At 45.3% G+C, this 20,210-nt stretch overlaps 2 protein-coding genes across 2 annotated transcripts in view; one reads left to right on the top strand and one right to left on the bottom strand.

Moving 5' to 3' along the window:
• Positions 1-539, bottom strand: part of NUP155 (nucleoporin 155) — a 45,104-nt gene extending 44,565 nt beyond the window's left edge. Inside the window, exon 1 of the mRNA XM_044295610.1 lies at positions 242-539. Within this exon, the coding sequence (XP_044151545.1) occupies positions 242-386 (145 nt within the window). The 5' untranslated portion in view covers positions 387-539. The remainder of the gene's footprint in view (positions 1-241) is intronic.
• Positions 540-1,006: 467 nt separating this feature from the next.
• Positions 1,007-20,210, top strand: part of WDR70 (WD repeat domain 70) — a 214,460-nt gene continuing 195,256 nt past the window's right edge. The window contains exons 1-4 of the mRNA XM_044293792.1: positions 1,007-1,058; positions 7,035-7,101; positions 14,920-15,003; positions 15,424-15,529. Of these exons, the coding sequence (XP_044149727.1) occupies positions 7,047-7,101; positions 14,920-15,003; positions 15,424-15,529 (245 nt within the window). The 5' untranslated portion in view covers positions 1,007-1,058; positions 7,035-7,046. The remainder of the gene's footprint in view (positions 1,059-7,034; positions 7,102-14,919; positions 15,004-15,423; positions 15,530-20,210) is intronic.

Below are 20,210 nucleotides of genomic sequence, written 5' to 3'. Positions count from 1 at the left end.
CTCTCTCTCTCTCTTGTCACCCCTCTGCTCCGGTTCCTCTCTCTCCCCGTCACCCCCTCTGCTCCGGTTCCTCTCTCTCCCCGTCACCCCCTCTGCTCCGGTCCCCCTCTCCTCCATCCACGTCACCCCTCTCCTCACTGTCCCCCCTCCTGCTCACCTTCCCCCACCCCCCCCCCCCCCTCTTCACCCTGCGGTGACCCCTCCCCAGCCCTACACCTCATTTTCCCGCCCCCCTCCTTACTATGAGCGGGGATGTTGAGGAAGTCAGACAGGTCCGGGTAAGCTCTCTCCTCCTGCAGATACCGGTCTATGACTCTGCCGGCTCCCTCCACTGCTTCCTGCATGGCGGCGGTGGCTGCCGGGGCCCCCGGAGCTGAGCTCGGCATTCTGCTCTGAATCCAATCAGAAAGTGACACAAATCAGGCTCTAGGCCGGGACCGTCAGCTGAGGCGCAAGGGTCGGTTCAAAACAACACGCGACCCGCGCAAACCGCGCAACGAGGAGATGACGTCATCCTCCCGCGCCCGGCTGTCAAGCCATTGGGTAGAACAGGGAGCCGCGATGCTTCCGGATGGCGTCACGTCTCCTGGGAGACCCACTTACCATCCAGCGGCCATGTTGGATGTGGGCAAATTGGGAAACTCTACCAGTCGTATTATTTATTACATGAATTGCCTTATGTGACATGCCTAGAAACCAAAATAGGCAACATTACTAGATTTGACCCTTACGTCTCCCTGTAGCCAACGTACGCCCGTTACCTAGGCGACGGACTGCCTCGTGGGGGCCATGTTAGTTATGGGCAAGTCGTTTTATGCTACCTATTAAGTTGTAAATAAGAAAAGTTTTGATAGGTGTGGTAGATTTCGTGTAGTTAGCTTTGCAGGCGGCAATTTGAGGGGTGCAAGTTTTCGGTTATAGCTGACAAAGGACAGAAACGCGAAAAACGAGCTTGGTTTGTCCCTTGCCGCTTCCTGTAGCGCAGTCAGGCCCTCTCTGGCGGGGCGGGGACTTGAAACTGGAGCGAGACGGAGTCAGAAGTAGATACAACAACACCAGGTACCGGCGCAAGGGGCATTGGTCAGGGGAGGGGGGTATTTAGAGGGCAGCTCCAGTCATGGATGGTACAAGGATAATCTCTAGTTTTATTGGTGAAGGCGTCTGAAAGATGAGGTCTTAATGAATCTTTGTATTTTATTCCACATTTCATGCCTCAGGAGGGAGCATACACTTCATATTGGCTCTGCTGGAGGGGGCGGGGCCTCTCTGATGCTGGTTGTCACACTCAGTGCCCATTATATGGCCTCAGAGCCTGCCACATGTGTAAAGGAAAACTATAGCAACCAATCAGATTCCACCTTTCATTTTCCAAAGCAACCGTGAGAGATGAAAGGTGGAATCTGATTGGTTGCTATGGGCAACCAAGCCTGCCTTCCTTTACACCAGTTTTAATGGCTTTAAAGGGGTTCTCCGCGTTGACCTATCCCTTTCTTCACCCAGGCAGCCCCTCTGAGATGAGCGGCGGAGCTCCGATGCTTGTGTCACGCAGGGCAAGGGCTTTTTTTTTGTTTACAGACTTACTGCTAGGAGGAGGCTTCTGCCTAGCAGTGAGCCCGGTGATGTCACCGGGTGTGTTTTATAGCGCTACAGCCCACCCATTAGTGCCGGTGATGTCAGCGGGCTCACTGCTAGGTGGAAACCCTCGCCTAGCAGAGTCCAGGTACGTCACCGGATCTAATGAAAAAGCCCTTGTCCTGCATGATACAGCACAGGGCATGGGAGGCCATCGGAGCATGAAATGTGCTCATCTCGGAGGGGCTGCCAGGGGAAGAGGGGGACATGTCCGGGGTCAGCTCTGAATCCCGACAACCCCTTTAAAGACACACTCCTTAACATTGAAGCTGCAGCACCAAGAAGGACAAAGGTTCTGCAGATGAGGAAGTCGCTGGTGTCGCGAAGATCTGCAGATGAGAACATTTTGAAGCACCTAGCTCCAATATGTGGGAGGGGCATAAAAGCCAGATTGAAAGCAAAGTTTTTGTTTTTTGCCACATAAAACCTCAGAAATCAGGTCAAGTCGTGTGCGATGATTGTGAGATGACTCCTGTTCATCAACATGACCTATTGTCACCACTTGTCATACTGAGAGGGAACAAAGCCGGCAGATCACTACTCCCCTGAGGCTGAGATGTCAGCATCTGGTCAAGGCTTTGTGTCCCGGTGGTTAGGAGGACAATGAGGAACTGGACTGACAGCAAGAGGAGCACAGAGCAGAACCTCTACATGGAGGGATCGTCTGATTAGAAGAATGGCGCGTAGTGATCCCTTCTGTACTGCAAGTGAAACTGTCACATCCCAAGCCTAAGGCGGCAAACAGTGTCTATACAAACCATCAGAAGGCGTCTGCACGACAGTGGGCTACGAGCCGGACGTCCAGCTAAAGGTGCCTACTGACCTCATTCCAACGCTCTCAAAGGCTATCATGGTGCATAGCAATGGAGGCTGGAATGGAGGTCTGTCCTCTTCAGCTTTTGTCTTAGACTCTATGATAGCCAGAGATTGGCCTTCACAAGGGAACGTCACTCCGCTCCTATTCCCAGGGAATATGGTGTGGGGTGGTATAATGTACGGTAGCCGGACCCCTCTAGTCTTCATTTCAGGCACACTAACATCTCAGTGTTACATTGATTTGGTCGTTGATCCAGCGGTACGGACATTTCTACGAAGTGTCCCAGAGCCATTTTTCGATGGGACAACACCAGGCCGCATGTTGCTTGTACTACTGTGAGCAACCATGTGTGACCTAAACGTGCCACCACGGCCCGCAGCGTCTCCGGACTTGTCTCCCATCGAGCACATCTGGGACGTCACAGGTCGGCAATTACAAACGGAGCTGCCAGCAGCGGATCTTGATTAGGAATGAGCGAATCTACTTCGGATGAAACATCCAAAGTCGATTCGCATAATACTTAATTTGAATACTGTACGGAGCGAGCGCTCTGTACAGTATTAGAATGTATTGGCTCCTATGAGCCGAAGTTATTACTTTGCGATGTCTCGCTGAGACTTCGCATAATAACTTCATAAATCAATTTCTACTGTAAAAAGACATTTCCCGAACTCGGGTTCTGTTCAAAGTCCCGAATTCAGGAAGTGTTTTTTTTACAGTAGAAATTGATTTATGAAGTTATTGCACGAAGTCTCGCAAGACTTTGAACTATTAACTTCGGCTCATAGGAGCCAATACATTCTAACAGTATTCAAACAAAGTATTATGCGAATCGACCTCGATTGTTTCATCCGAAATCGATTCGCTCATCCCTAATCTTGATGATTTGTGTGCTCGCTCAAGAGCATTCAGCGTGGAGAACATTCCTCAGACCTCACTGATACCATGCCAAGGCGTGTAAGTCTGTGTATTCCTGCGTGTGGCGCTCATTCTCCATACTGAATAAGTCAAGATGTTTTGAATATTTTCTTTTCATTTTTTTTATCGTTTGCATATCTTTAACATATTTATTGTTCCTGTGATTTCTATAATCCAAGGACTTTTCCTTCCTGGTGTCGCAGTTTCAATGTCCAGGAGTGTATGATGTGACCTCAGCCCCCACTCCCCCCAGTTCAGCACTTTGGTCGGTGGTCACTGGTTGGGACTGGTCTACAGTTCTTTGTTGTCACCGCTTTCTTCTAGTCTCGGCTTCAGAGGTCGGCGTCGGTGGATAAAGTTAGGGGCATGTTGATGTCGCTTTTCTTATGGGGACACTGTAATTAAAGCAGCTCTGTCACCAGGACCACCTCATCATGCTGATTAAAACAATACCTATCTTTTGTCTGTATGCTGAACAGCTGCAGAGAGATCTGCATTTATTCATATGCAAATGAGTAATTAGAGCACCAGGAGGCAGGACTGAATCATTTGAGCACTGCTGTGTCACACCCCCTGTGCTTGATTGACAGGGCTAGACAGCAGGCTGTGTGCTAGCGTCTACATATCATATACTCCATGTACTATAGCTTCACCACACTGAGATCTGCTTGGTAGTAAGTGCTCGGTTTCGCATGTAGAGGTTTGAATCCTGAGAAAGATTTCCAGGTTTTTTTCTTCAGATATATTATTTTTTTCTTCCACATTTAACCCTTAATAAAGGTCTATATCCTTACCATATTGAGAATGTTTAAAACATATTGCTGGTTTCTTGATAATCATATATTGTCTGTGAATAAACCAGTAATAGGTTTCTAAGAAAAAAACACTGGGGGTCATTTATCAAACTGGTGTAAAGTAGAACTGGCTTAGTTGCCCATAGCAACCAATCGGATTCCTCCTTACATTTCGGACAGCTCCTTTGGAAAATTAAAGGAGGAATCTGATTGGTTGCTATGGGCACCTAAGCCAGTTCTACTTTACACCAGTTTGATAAATGAATTATTATTATTATTATATGATGACATATTTATTATAGTATAGCTTTTTATCTCCTCACAGACAATGGGGGCATATCACTAGGGAATGCCCCCATTGTGTTATAGGTGCAGTTCGAGAAGAGAGCCCCAAAAGTGGTGGAGGGCGCTCTGCGCATGCGCAGCCACTCTCCATTCTTTTTCTATGGGGCCGCCGAAAATAGCCAAGCACTGGCTCTGCTATTTCCATCGGGTCTATAGAAGTGAATGGGAGCGGTGGCCAGGCGGTGCGCTCCCATTCACTTCTATGGGGAGCGCATTTGGTGGTGGCCGGACCAGCACCACCTCACCACCTTACGTTCTCGATATAGGTGGGGGTCCCAGCAGTGGGACCCGCACCTACAAGACAATGGGGGCATATCCTATCGAAATGTGATGAGAATACCCCTTTAAATAAAAGAGGAAAAAATAAAAATAAACAGGAAAAAAAAAGTTTATATAAGTCTCTCTGGGGACTTGAACTTAGGATCTGCTACATGCATGACAGACCACTTACCACTAAGCTATATGCTTATAAGCAATCACATATTACTGGTATCCTAATAATCATATATTGTGCCTGCGAATGAAGCAGTAATATTTAGATTTGCTTTCTGATCTCAGGGTGGTGAAGCTATAGTACATAGTGATATCATACTGCTAGCACACTGCTCTGCCCTCAGCCTGGTGTCTAGCCCTGTCAATCAAGGAGAGGGGGCGTGTGCAGAGCACAGGGAGCTTTACATAGCAGTACTCAAAGGACTCAGTCCCGCCTCCTGGTGCTCTAAATGGCTCATTTGCATATGAATAAAAGTGTAGCTATCTCTGCAGCTGTTTAGCACACAGACAAAAGAAAGGTATGGTTTTATCAGCATGAGCAAGTCTACATTCAGTATTCCTGGTTTAATAGGGTGACAGAGGATTTTAATACTGATGAGTTACCCCTGGATAGGTCGTCAGTATCTTATCGGTGGGTGTCTGACACCCTGGACCCCTGCCGATCAGCTGCTGGAGAAGGCACTGCAGTAGCCCCACGGCCTTCTTCAGCTTTTCTTTCACAGGGGCCCCGGATGCCTTCTCAAACAGCATGTTGGCGGGGGTCCTGAGCATAGGTCATCAGTATGAAAATGTAGGAAGATCTGATGGGGGTTGTGGCTGGCGTTTATAGTGCGGGCTCTGACTGTCACTATTAGGCTATGTTCACACGTGCCAGATGTGCATATTGCAAAACTGACGCGTATATTAGGTCCCATGAGGACTTTCCCCATGCTGTGAGTTGCTTTCTTTTTCGCGGGGAAGCTTAGGCGAGGGGTAAACACCGTAACGTGTCTGCGCTTGTGACCTGCAAGCTACTGCGACGGTGCTCCTACAGTCACCAGAAATCCGAACCTGCTGGACTTTTACACGACTGCCTTCTGTATCTTCAGTTGCGATCACCAGCGCGGCACTTGCATTCTCAGTGTCATGCGCTCACGTGTTGCAGATCGTCGACATGTGAACGTGCTCTTATGGCAGCGTCACACCCGTCTCTTACGTGGAGGGGGAGCCAGGGGATGTGCAGATGGCAGTGTAGTTTATTTTCTGTGTGGATTTTGTGCTGATTTTTGGCTGTTTGAGTTTCTTTTATGCGTTTCTCCTCTCCCATGACGCTGTTTTTGATGCAGCTGTCCGTCCTGCCCATAGTCAATGGGAATCCTGGACGCGGATTTTGCGTCGAGAACGGACAGGTCACTTTGTTTTTTCCGCAGTATGGTTCTAAAAACTGCAAGTGGGAAAAAAAAGTGCTTTGTGAATTAACATGCAGGTTTCCTATTGAAATCAATGGAGGAGCTCCGCGTACGTTTTTTGCACGGAATGTGCGTCAAAATCTGCACTAAAAACAAATAAAAATTGTGAACAAACCCAACAATTAATGTCAACTCATTAGGTTTTCCTTGCAGTCAGACGTTTTTGATCCCTCTCCTCCATGATATGCTGCTGCTTTCTCTGTAGTCGGTGACCATATACTTGTGACACAATATGGCACGGTTATGTGGGCACTATATGGTGGTATTAGAATTAGAGCAGTATATGGTGGTATTATTTGGCACTGTATGGCACTGTTACATGCGAACTGTATGGTGGTATTGGAATTAAAGCAATACCTGGTGGTATTATTTGGCACAGTATAGCACTATTATGAGAGCACTGTATGGTGGTATTGGTATTAGAGCACTATAGGGTGATATTTGGTGGAGTATGGCACTGTTATGTGGGCACTCTATGGTGGTATCGGAATATGAGAACTATAGGGTGGTATTATTTGGCACTGTATGATGGTAATAGAATTGGAGAGCTATATGGTGGTATTTGGCACAGTATGGCACTGCTATGTGGGCAGTCTGGTGTTATTGGAATTAGAGCAGTATATGGTGGTATTACTTGGCTCGGTATGACCATGTACAGTGTTGTTATAATTAGAGCACTATGTGGCAGTATTATCTGTCCTCTCTTAGTTGTATCCCTGACCTTAGTCTTGTTGATCCAGATTACTAAGTTATAAATCAGTTGCGTTAAACGCTGTTTTCATCATTTTCTTTTTTCTCCTCCCAGCCGCCGCCGCCGCAATGGATAATCCTGAAGACTCCCGTGTGGCTGCAACAATGGGATTCTCTGGATTTGGTGAGTTACTTCCATGTTTATGTATTGTGCCATCTACTGGATATATATATATGTACTACATGCCGAAGAAAAACATATACAGTCCTGATCAAAAGTTTAAGACCACTTGAAAAATGGCAAATAATCCTATTTAGCATGGCTGGATCTTAACAAGGTTCCAAGTAGAGCTTCAACATGCAACAAGAAGAAATGGGAGTGAGACAGAACAGTTTTTGAGCATTCAATTTAATGAAAACAACTAATAAACTGAAACAGGCTGTTTTTCAGCTGATCAAAAGTTTAGGACCACACCTCCAAAAAAAAACGAAACCCCCCCAAAACAGAAATCCATCTTCCAAACATGACCTCAGTAATGAGTAGCTCCGCCGTTATTGTTTCGGCATGCTTGATGCAAGCGTTTCCATGAGGTGAGTGGGAACATTTCTCCAAGTGGTGAAGACGGCCGCACGAAGGCCATCTACTGTCTGGAACTGTTGTCCATTTTTGTAAACTTCCCTTGCCATCCATCCCCAAAGGTTCTCAATTGGATTTAGATCAGGGGAACACGCAGGATGGGCCAAAAGAGTGATGTTATTCTCCTGGAAGAAGTCCCTTGTCCTGCGGGCATTGTGTACTGTAGCGTTGTCCTGTTGAAAAACCCAGTCGTTACCACACAGACGAGGGCCCTCAGTCATGAGGAATGCTCTCTGCAACATCTGGACATAGCCAGCGGCCGTTTGACGCCCCTGCACTTCCTGAAGCTCCATTGTTCCACTGAAGGAAAAAGCACCCCAGACCATTATGGCGCCCCCTCCACTGTGGCGCGTAGAAAACATCTCAGGTGGGATCTGCTTGTCATGCCAGTAACGTTGGAAACCATCAGGACCATCAAGGTACATTTTTCTCATCAGAGAATAAACTTTCTTCCACCTTTGAATGTCCCATGTTTGGTGCTCTCTTGCAAAGTCCAAACGAGCAGTTCTGTGGCGTTCAAGGAGACGAGGTCTTTGAAGACGTTTTTTGTTTTTGAAGCCCTTCAGTCTCAGATGCCGTCTGATGGTTATGGGGCTGCAGTCAGCACCAGTAAGGGCCTTAATTTGGGTCGAGGATCAGTCCAGTGTCTTGACGGACAGCCAATTGGATCCTCCGGCTCAGTGCTGATGACATTTTTTAGGGTCTTCCACTTGACTTTTTTGTTCCATAACCCTCAGGATCATTTAAGAAATTCCAAATGACTGTCTTACTGCGTCCCACCTCAGCAGCGATGGCGCGCTGGGAGAGACCCTGCTTATGTAGTTCAACAACCCGACCACGTTCAAAAAGGGAGAGTTTTTGTTGCCTTTGCCATCACAACGTGTGACTACCGGACAGAAAATGACAATGAATCCACATCTTTGCACAGATTTGGCCTTTTAAAGGCATGTGGTCCTAAAATTTGGATCAGCTGAAAAACAGCCTGTTTCAGTTTATTCGTTATTTTCATTAAATTGAATACTCAAAATATGTTTTATCTCACTCCCATTTCTTCTTGTTGCATGTTGAAGCTCTACTTGGAACCTTGTTAAGATCCAGCCATGCTAAATAGGATTATTTGCCATTTTTCAAGTGGTCTTAAACTTTTGATCAGGACTGTGTATATGTATGTGTATGTGTATGTGTGTGTGTATATATATATATATATATATATATATATATATTAAAATTAGTTTCTGTCTCTCCCAACATCTGTCTGTCTGTTCTTTATGCGCGACCAAACGACTGAATCGGGAAGGTTTTAGACCGGGTCTCAGTTCTCTAGGATGTACCGTATTCCCAAAAAATGACCTGCATTCGCCAATACAAGCCCCCAACTGCCATACACAAGGTCACATGACCCTTTTCAGCCAATAGAAGCTCGCAGGCCCTTAGTCTCCACACACACAGCTTTACTCCAGGTTTCCATAACGACCCAGCCATTTTTCTTCACTGCTGTAGGTCAGCTTTAGGCTAGGGCTGCACGACGACAATAAGTCGCACGACACATAGGGCACAACTACACTGCGACACTGATGTTTATAATGATAGTCTATGGTGTCGCACTGCAACATGTGACATGCTGCGACTGTGACGCGACAGTGACAGAAAAATCCATCTTAGATGGATTTTTTGCGAGTGTCATGTCTCAATCGCAGCATGTCACATGTCGCAGTGCGACACCATAGACTATCATTATAAACATTGTTGTGCGACACATGTCATCGTGTAGCCCTAGCCTTAAAGGGGCAGGGCACTGTGGAGGTCACTGTTAAGGGGGCAAGGGCCACTATTAAAGGGGCAGCTGCTGTGGAGGTCACTGTTAACCACCTCCGGACCGCCTAACGCAGATGTGCGGTCCGGAGGTGGCAGCCCTGCGCACGACGACGCATATACGCGTCATCTCGCGAGGGCCGGGACTTCCTGTGAACGCGCGCACACAGGCGCGCGCGCGCGCTCACAGGAACGGAAGGTAAGCGAGTGGATCTCCAGCCTGCCAGCGGCGATCGCTCGCTGGCAGGCTGGAGATCCGAATTTTTTAACCCCTAACAGGTATATTAGACGCTGTTTTCATAACAGCGTCTAATATACCTCCTACCTGGTCCTCTGGTGGTCCCTTTTGTTAGGATCGACCACCAGAGGACTCAGGTAGCTCAGTACAGTCGCACCAAACACCACACTACACTACACCCCCCCCCCCCCCCCGTCACTTATTAACCCCTTATAAACCCCTGATCACCCATGATCACCCCATATAAACTCCCAGATCACCCCCCTGTCATTGATCACCCCCCTGTCATTGATCACCCCCCTGTAAGGCTCCATTCAGACGTCCGCATGATTTTTTCGGATCCATGGATACATGGATCGGATCCGCAAAACACATGCGGACGTCTGAATGGAGACTTACAGGGGGTGATCAATGACAGGCGGGTGATCACCCATATACACTCCCTGATCACCCCCCTGTCATTGATCACCCCCCTGTAAGGCTCCATTCAGACGTCCACATGTGTTTTGTGGATCCTATCCATGGATCCGTAAAAATCATGCGGATGTCTGAATGGAGCCTTACAGGGGGGGTGATCAGTGACAGGGGGGTGATCACCCTGATCACCCCCTGTCATTGATAACCCCCCTGTAAGGCTCCATTCAGACGTCCGCATGTGTTTTGTGGATCCGATCCATGTATCCATGGATCCGTAAAAAATCATGCGGATGTCTGAATGGAGCCTTACAGGGGGGGTGATCAGTGACAGGGGGGTGATCACCCTGATCACCCTGATCACCCCCTGTCATTGATAACCCCCCTGTAAGGCTCCATTCAGACGTCCGCATGTGTTTTGTGGATCCGATCCATGTATCCATGGATCCGTAAAAATCATGCGGATGTCTGAATGGAGCCTTACAGGGGGGGTGATCAGTGACAGGGGGGTGATCACCCTGATCACCCTGATCACCCCCTGTCATTGATAACCCTCCTGTAAGGCTCCATTCAGACGTCCGCATGTGTTTTGCGGATCCGATCCATGGATCCGTAAAAATTATACGGACGTCTGAATGGAGCCTTACAGGGGGGTGATCAATGACAGGGGGGTGATCAGGGAGTCTATATGGGTGATCACCCCCCTGTCATTGATCACCCCCCTGTCATTGATCACCCCCCCCTGGTAAGGCTCCATTCATACATTTTTTTTGGCACAAGTTAGCGGAAATTTTTAGTTTGTTTTTGTTTTTTCTTACAAAGTCTCATATTCCACTAACTTGTGTCAAAAAATAAAATCTCACATGAACTCACCATACCCCTCACGGAATCCAAATGCGTAAACATTTTTAGACATTTATATTCCAGACTTCTTCTCACGCTTTAGGGCCCCTAAAAAGCCAGGGCAGTATAAATACCCCACATGTGACCCCATTTCGGAAAGAAGACACCCCAAGGTATTCCGTGAGGGGCATATTGAGTCCATGAAAGATTGAAATTTTTGTCCTAAGTTAGCGGAAAGTGAGACTTTGTGAGAAAAAAACAAAAAAAAATCAATATCCGCTAACTTATGCAAAAAAAAAAAAAATTCTAGGAACTCGCCATGCCCCTCATTGAATACCTTGGGGTGTCTTCTTTCCAAAGTGGGGTCACATGTGGGGTATTTATACTGCCCTGGCTTTTTAGGGGCCCGAAAGTGTGAGAAGAAGTCTGGGATCCAAATGTCTAAAAATGCCCTCCTAAAAGGAATTTGGGCCCCTTTGCGCATCTAGGCTGCAAAAAAGTGTCACACATGTGGTATCGCCGTACTCAGGAGAAGTTGGGGAATGTGTTTTGGGGTGTCATTTTACATATACCCATGCTGGGTGAGAAAAATATCTTGGTCAAATGCCAACTTTGTATAAAAAAATTGGAAAAGTTGTCTTTTGCCAAGATATTTCTCTCACCCAGCATGGGTATATGTAAAATGACCCCCCAAAACACATTGCCCAACTTCTCCTGAGTAAGGCGTCTCCTGTGTGACACTTTTTTGCAGCCAAGGTGGGCAAAGGGGCACATATTCCAAAGTGCACCTTTCGGATTTCGCAGGCCATTTTTTACACATTTTGATTGCAAGGTACTTCTTACACATTTGGGCCCCTAAATTGCCAGGGCAGTATAACTACGCCACAAGTGACCCCATTTTGGAAAGAAGACACCCCAAGGTATTCCGTGAGGGGCATGGCGAGTTCCTAGAATTTTTTATTTTTTGTCGCAAGTTAGTGGAATATGAGACTTTGTAAGGAAAAAAGAGAAAAAAAAATAAATCATCATTTTCCGCTAACTTGTGACAAAAAATAAAAAATTCTAGGAACTCGCCATGCCCCTCACGGAATACCTTGGGGTGTCTTCTTTCCAAAATGGGGTCACTTGTGGCGTAGTTATACTGCCCTGGCAATTTAGGGGCCCAAATGTGTGAGAAGTAGTTTGCAATCAAAATGTGTAAAAAATGGCCTGCGAAATCCGAAAGGTGCTCTTTGGAATATGTGCCCCTTTGCCCACCTTGGCTGCAAAAAAGTGTGACACATCTGGTATCGCCGTACTCAGGAGAAGTTGGGGAATGTGTTTTGGGGTGTCATTTTACATATACCCATGCTGGGTGAGAGAAATATCTTGGCAAAAGACAACTTTTCCCATTTTTTTATACAAAGTTGGCATTTGACCAAGATATTTTTCTCACCCAGCATGGGTATATGTAAAATGACACCCCAAAACACATTCCCCAACTTCTCCTGAGTACGGCGATACCAGATGTGTCACACTTTTTTGCTGCCAAGGTGGGCAAAGGGGCACATATTCCAAAGAGCACCTTTCGGATTTCGCAGGCCATTTTTTACACATTTTGATTGCAAAGTTCTTCTCACACATTTGGGCCCCTAAATTGCCAGGGCAGTATAACTACGCCACAAGTGACCCCATTTTGGAAAGAAGACACCCCAAGGTATTCCGTGAGGGGCATGGCGAGTTCCTAGAATTTTTTATTTTTTGTCGCAAGTTAGTGGAATATGAGACTTTGTAAGAAAAAATAAAAAAAATAAAATCATCATCATTTTCCGCTAACTTGTGACAAAAAATAAAAAGTTCTATGAACTCACTATGCCCATCAGCGAATACCTTAGGGTGTCTACTTTCCGAAATGGGGTCATTTGTGGGGGTTTTCTACTGTCTGGGCATTGTAGAACCTCAGGAAACATGACAGGTGCTCAGAAAATCAGAGCCGTTTCAAAAAGCGGAAATTCACATTTTTGTACCATAGTTTGTAAACGCCATAACTTTTACCCAAACCATTTTTTTTTTTGCCCAAACATTTTTTTTTTTATCAAAGACATGTAGAACAATAAATTTGGCGAAAAATTTATATATGGATGTCGTTTTTTTTGCAAAATTTTACAGCTGAAAGTGAAAAATGTCATTTTTTTGCAAAAAAATTGTTACATTTTGATTAATAACAAAAAAAGTAAAAATGTCAGCAGCAATAAAATACCACCAAATGAAAGCTCCATTAGTGAGAAGAAAAGGAGGTAAAATTCATTTGGGTGGTAAGTTGCATGACCGAGCAATAAACGGTGAAAGTAGTGTAGTGCCGAAGTGTAAAAAGTGCTCTGGTCATGAAGGGGGTTTCACCTAGCGGGGCCGAAGTGGTTAAAGGGGCAGGCACTGTGGAGGTCACTGTTAAGGGGGCAGGGAACAGTGGAGGACACAGATAAGGGGACGGTCCCCTTATGGAGGTCAGTGTTAAGGGGTGGGGAGCTGTATAGGTCACTGTTAAGTGGGCGGGCCCCTGGGGAGGTCAATGTCAAGTGGGTGGGGTACTGTAGAGGTCACTGTTATGGGGGATACTGTCGATATCTTTTAAAGACACACAGAAACATTAAAGGGAGTCTTTCACCTATAATCCCCATTATAGAACACTAACATCAGGATCTCCATTACATTCCCCATATTAGAATGCTACCTTCCATATTGCTGTCGATCGCCGATTTTCTCAGAAAAACACTTTTATTCAATATGGTAATTAGCTTCTGAAGGTGCCCATGGCCGGTGTTCATGCGGTCGGTGCCCAGGCCCCTCGGGGCTTTTCATACGAAACCCCTCCCCTTTCACCCCTCTGGCCCGCCCTAGGTTCTTCTGATTACGTCCTCCTCTTAGTGAGAAATCCAGCGCCGTTCAACAGATACTATAATACTCTATTGGTCTGCAGGACCAAAAAATCCCTTTAGGGATCCCTATTTGGCAGTTAAAATCATAACTTTATTCATAATTTATTTACTAACACACATCTAGTTGAGAAAAAACAAAGAAAAATTGATTAAAACTCTCAGTGGTAAGGAGTTGTGAGATAATAATCAGTAAGTCTGGTTGCCTGATTTTGCAACCTTTTGTAACAATGTATTTGTGTCCGGCTCTATACAATGAATATCTTTTGTTGTATAGTTTGAGGGCCGTTGATATGTGGAACCTCCCCTTTGTTGTGGACTCTTATGAAGTTCACAGTGTGGGCTCAGCACGTGAATTGTACACTTGGTTTTATTTAAAGTACATATAAAAGGCCTTTATTTAGTTTCAGTTTTAGTCATGCTGGAACTCATATATTGTTGCCATTCCCCTATTTAGACTCTTTTAAAATGTCACACTATTTCAGTAATTTGGAGTGGCTACAATGTTGCCTCTATTTATTTCACTGTAAGTTCAACAGATACGCCACGCCTGCGCACTTCATTCCCCATTATGGGCAGAGGCACAAGAGCGTTTAATGCGCATGTGCCAAAACCGTGCATCCCGATCTAGCCGGCCTTGTGCCTCTGCCCATAATGGGGAATGAAGTGCGCAGGCGCGGCAAATCTGTTGAACGGCGCTGGCGCTGGATTTCTCACTAAGAGGAGGATGTAATCAAAATAACCTAGGGCGGGCCAGAGGGGTGAAAATGAAATAGATGAAATATACCCATGTGAAGCCGGCTCCATGTGTATATATATATATAATCATTACAATGAAAAAAATGTTAAAATGTCATGTTATTTATCCTGCAAAGTGAACACCTAAAAAACATCCCATTGCCAGAATTATTTTTTATTTGTCACCTTCAATAAAAAAAAAATGATCGAAAAATAAAAAAACACAGTTCGTCGTGCAAAAAAAAAACACAGCTCTGGCGAAATATAAAGGTCATGAATATGAGGACACAAAGCAATCAATTTTTTTTTTTTCTAATTTGTAAAACATAACAAAACCCGTATAGAATTGGCATCTCTGTCGTCATACTGATCCGCAGGGTAAAGGGAACATGTCATTTTTAATCTCAGGCAAGAAAGCCCGGACGTTCGACCTGGAAGCCATGTTTGAGCAAACTCGTCGTACAGCCGTAGAGAGAAGCAGAAAAAAATTTGGTAAGTCGACTGTGGAACATGTGAATGCTCGGCCGAGCCCAGCGTGCATGTGTAGGGGTGGGGGGGGAGAGATATCAGGAAGAATAGCTGTTCACTAAATGACCGATCAGATGTTGAATGTGTTCCAGCTTTTGCTGATGATAGGCCATCACTATTTGATCAGCGGTGGTCCGACACCTCACGCCCCCACCAATCAGCCGCTCAGGTTTAGCTCTGGCGCCAGAAGCACTCAGCTACATCAACTGAGCAGTCAGTGGAAAAAGCACTGCAGTAATGAGCTGCGTACACTACATAGTGTCATTCCTCTGCCAACTTCTGGCACCGGAGCTACTCCTGAACGGCTGGTCGGCTAGGGCATAGGGTGACAGACCCCCACTGATCAGATAGTGATGGCCTGTCTGGATTTTTGTATCCCAATAGAAGCACAAGAAAAAGATGAGGAAGAAAACAAGCAGAAATCAAGTCTGGTGTCCAGGACCGCCGCAAGCGGATCGGGGCTAAAAAAAGAGAGAGAGTCCAACTCCAGGTACGCACTGTTAGTCTGGTATCATCACCCCCATCATCCTTTTTTTGGTTTATGTTTGACACGTTGTATCAGCTGCTCATCTTTTGTTATGATGAAGAGATCTGCAGCTGACCTGAAGGATTGGCCAACTATGTCATCCTCACATACTCCTCAGCGTCGGTGGTGATCCCTCATGAACTGTAGAAGGGATGAAACGGCTGATAACATGAGAGCTGATGACTGCATCAGCATCCTGGACTCACAGGTCCAGCATGTATTGCTGGGAGGGACGTGTCTACGTGAGAAAAGTCTGAAACTAGGAGCAGGCTGTAAAGTGAATATCTGGGGGTCTGAAAATGAATGAAGGTAGATTGCAGGCAAAAATGATTTTTTTTTTTACTCAAGGTAACGATGGCGTGCCTAGCCTTTAACATGTTGCTGCAAATGTATGAAACTGTACGTTTTTGAGGTGTGTTCCTGCACATGGATGTACAATTATGTCCATGGAATGATCTGTACTCGCACCATTCGCAGCTGGAGCCAGTTGTAATACACAATTGTGTTCCTGCCACAAAAGCTGAGATCAAACATAACTCTGATCTAGGCTTCTTAACCCTGTAGATGCTGTGGTTGATGGTGACCGTGGCATCTAAGTGGTTTAACAGGTTAGCTGACCAACCCTATCAGTCCCCTTGATGCGATTGCAGAGTTGCAATGGTTGCAGTGGCAGTCAGGGGGCTCAACAATGGCTCCTCATGGCTGCAGCCTGTTTGTATTTCTTAACAGGAATAATACACTGCAGTGCATATGTACGGCAGTGTTTTATACAAGTGATCAAGCCCCCTAACTGTGAAGTACCTTAGAAAAAAATGAATAGCAAAAAAATGTATAAAATGTTTAAAAATAGAGAAAAACACAAACTCTTCCGCGTTTAAATGCATCATGTAAAAAAATAAATAAAGCATGCCCAGACACATCCATAATGATTCCAACTATTAAAGGGGTTGTCTCACTTCAGCCAGTGGCATTTATCATGTAGAGAAAGTTACTACAAGGCACATACTAATGTATTGTGATTGTCCATATTGCCTCCTTTGCTGGCTTGAATCATTTTCCCCTCACATTATACACGTCTCGTTTCCATGGTTACGACCACCCTGCAATCCATCAGTTTTGGTGGTACTTGCACACTATAGGGAAAAGTTCCGGCCTCTCTAGAGTCCGGGACTGGGAACTCAAATAGGCTGGGGGGGTTTCCTATAGTGTGCAAGCATGGTCACTGCTGAGGGATTGCAGGGTGGTCGTAACCATGAAAACGAGAAGTGTATAACGTGATGGAGAAATTAATTCAGCCAGTAAAGAAAGCAATATGGACAATCACAATACATTAGTAAGTGCCATGTATTAACTTTCTCTACATAATAAATGCTATTTGCTGAAGTGACACAACCCCTTTAAATTATCACATTATTTAACCCGCAGTTTGAATGCTGTAAAAAAATTATTAAAAACCATGTCAGATTTGCTTATCCCGCCTTTCAGGATAAAAAGCGATTAAAAAGTAATGGGTACAGTACCCCAAAATGGTACTGATAGAAACTGCAGCTCATCCTGCATAAAACAAGCCCTCAACTAACAAGGTAGTCATAAATATAAAAAAATTGCTGATGGACCTCAGGCAGTCACAAATACTCCCGCCATCCTTAATGTGAAAATGGGCTTAGTCTATGAGGGGGCTCACATTTCGCATTGTTCCCATGCCCCTGTTCACTGGGTACTCCACCACTTCCTGCTGTCTTGGCACAGGATGACGTCCCTAGCTATGCAGCGGATCGCAGCTGCCTCTCATAGAGGTCGGGTGCCGGCTATTTGATTCCGGCACCCGCCTCCTGTATTTGTATTAACAGGTCAGTTATCTTCATTGGTGGTGCAGTGCGCCCCCCCCCCCCCTAACACCCAGTATAATACACATTGGTGACACAGTGCACCCCCCCCCCCCCAACACCCCAGTATAATAAACATTGGTGGCGCAGTGCCAATGAGGGTTAAAAAATTAATTACCGTAACTCACCTCCTACAATTGATAGCGTAGCTGCCGGTCTCCTGTTCTTTCTTCAGGACCTGTCAAAGGACCTGTGGTGACGTCACTGAGCTCATCACATGGTCCATTACCATGGTGATGGATCATGTGATGTACCATGTGATGAGCACAGTGATGTCACCACAGGTCCTTTGACAGGTCCTGAAGAAAGAACAGGAGACCGGCAGCTACGCGATCATTTGGAGGGGTGAGTTAATTTTTATTTAAATTTTTTTTTAACCCTCAATTGACCTTCTACTAAGCATTCTGTATTAAAGAATGCTATTATTTTCCCTTATAACCATGTCATAAGGGAAAATAATACAGTGAATAGACTTTCATCCTAGCAACCATGCATGAAAATCGCACCGCATCCGCACTTGTTTGCAGATGCTTGCGATTTTCACACAGCCACATTAACTTCTATGGGGCCTGCGTTGCGTGAAAAACACACAAAATAGAGCATGCTGCGATTTTCACGCAACGCACAAGTGATGCGTGAAAATCACCGCTCATGTGCACAGCCCCATAGAAATTAATGAGTCCGGATTCAGTGCGGATGCAATGCGTTCACCTCAACCATTGCACCCGCTCAGAAATCTCGCCCGTGTGAAAGAGGCCTAAGGGTGAATAGGACAAGGGTTCCAGCCCCTAAGGGGGCTAATAGTAAGTAAAAAAAAACCTAAAAAAAACACACAAACACTAAGGCTACTTTCACACTTGCGGCAGTGTGATCCGGCAAGCATGCGGACAGACGGATCCGTCTTGTATCTTTTTACACATTTTTACCGGTCTGCGCATGCGTAGACTGGAATGATGGATCCGGTATTTTGAATGCCGGATCTGGCACTAATACATTCCTATGGGGAAAAATGCCAGATCCAGCATTCAGGCAAGTCTTCAGTTTTTTTCGCCGGAGATAAAACCGTAGCATGCTGCGGTTTTCTCTTTTGCCTGATCAGTCAAAATGACTGAACTGAAGACATCCTGATGCATCCTGAACGGATTAGGCTACTTTCACACTTGCGGCAGTGTGATCCGGCGGGCAGTTCCGTCGTTGGAACTGGCCGCCGGATCCGCCGATCTGCTGCTGACTGAAAGCATTTGTGATGCGGATCCGTCTCACAAATGCATTGCAAGGACTGATCCGTCTCTCCGCTTGTCATGCGGACCGACGGATCCGTCTTGTACATTTTTCTCATTTTTACCGATCTGTGCATGCGCATGCCGGAACGACGGATCCGGCATTCCGGTATTCTGAATGCCGGATCCGGCGCTAATACATTCCTATGGGAAAAAATGCCGGATCTGGCGTTCAGGCAAGTCTTCAGTTTTTTTCGCCGGAGAGAAAACCGTAGCATGCTGCGGTTTTCTCTTTTGCCTGATCAGTCAAAACGACTGAACTGAAGACATCCTGATGCAAACTGAACGGATTACTCTCCATTCAGAATGCATGGGGATAAAACTGATCAGTTCTTTTCCGGTATAGAGCCCTGTGACGGAACTCTATGCTGGAAATGAAAAACGCTAGTGTGAAAGTAGCCTAAAATATTAAGTTTAAATCCCCCCCTTTCCCAATTTTACATATAAAATATATAAACAATAAATAAATAAACATATTACATAGCGCTGCGTCCGAAAAGTCCAAACTATTAAATTATAAAAAAATATCTCCTGTGCGGTGAGCGCCGTAACAGAAATAAATAAATAAAAACCATGCGATTCGCCATTTTTTTGTCACCCCAAAAAATAGGATAGGACTGTTCTATTATAGGCCGAACGTTTCATAAAATGCGAAATGCACGCTGCTTTTTTTGGTGTGTTTTTTTTTTTTTTTTTGCGCGGTATTGAGTATCGCAATACTTTTTTATGGTGACGAAAGCGAATCAAAATTTTGTTATTGAAACAACCCTGCGCCGATCTGATCGGCGTAGCGTTGTCACGATACCAAAATTTTGATTCGGTTTCGATTTGGCGACTAAAAATTTTATTTGGCTCCTACTTTTTTCAGTTCAGGAGCCAATAGCTACTAGGTATTTTTTTTAGTCTGGAGCACTGCCAGTGCTGACCAAGGCTTTTATTAGAAAAACTGTGGTTGAGGTCAAATTCCTTATTTACATAAACTTCACGGCCCCTTTAAGACAGACAAAGATATTTATCAGCAAAATCCTCTCCTTTTCCCATTTCTGAGTCTTACATTGCTCCTTCCGATGAGCAGCGTAAAAGGGTATTGGGGGGCGCGTGGCTCCCCCTCTATCGTAACGTTCTGTAACCGAACGTCCTGACGTGTATGCGCACTGAGACCGCTGTATTCTAATAAAATATATTTATTACATACTACAGAGCCTTTCAGGTGTAACTAATGTATTACTTATCTATCTATTATCTGTCTATATATTATCTATCTAATATTTATCTCATATTTATCTATCTATCTCCTGTCTATCTATTATCTATATCTGTCTATCTATCTCATATTTATCTCATATCTATCTTTCTATCTTATATCTATCTATTATCGATCTCATATCTATCTATCTCCCTTATATCTATCTCCTATCTATCTATAATCTATCTATCTATTAGGCACCTCCCCCCCTCCCCCCACTAATGTGCCTCTTT

This window comes from Bufo gargarizans, chromosome 5, assembly GCF_014858855.1.
Source record: "Bufo gargarizans isolate SCDJY-AF-19 chromosome 5, ASM1485885v1, whole genome shotgun sequence".
Lineage (NCBI taxonomy): Eukaryota > Metazoa > Chordata > Amphibia > Anura > Bufonidae > Bufo > Bufo gargarizans.
This window is presented reverse-complemented; position numbering and strand designations above follow the sequence as displayed.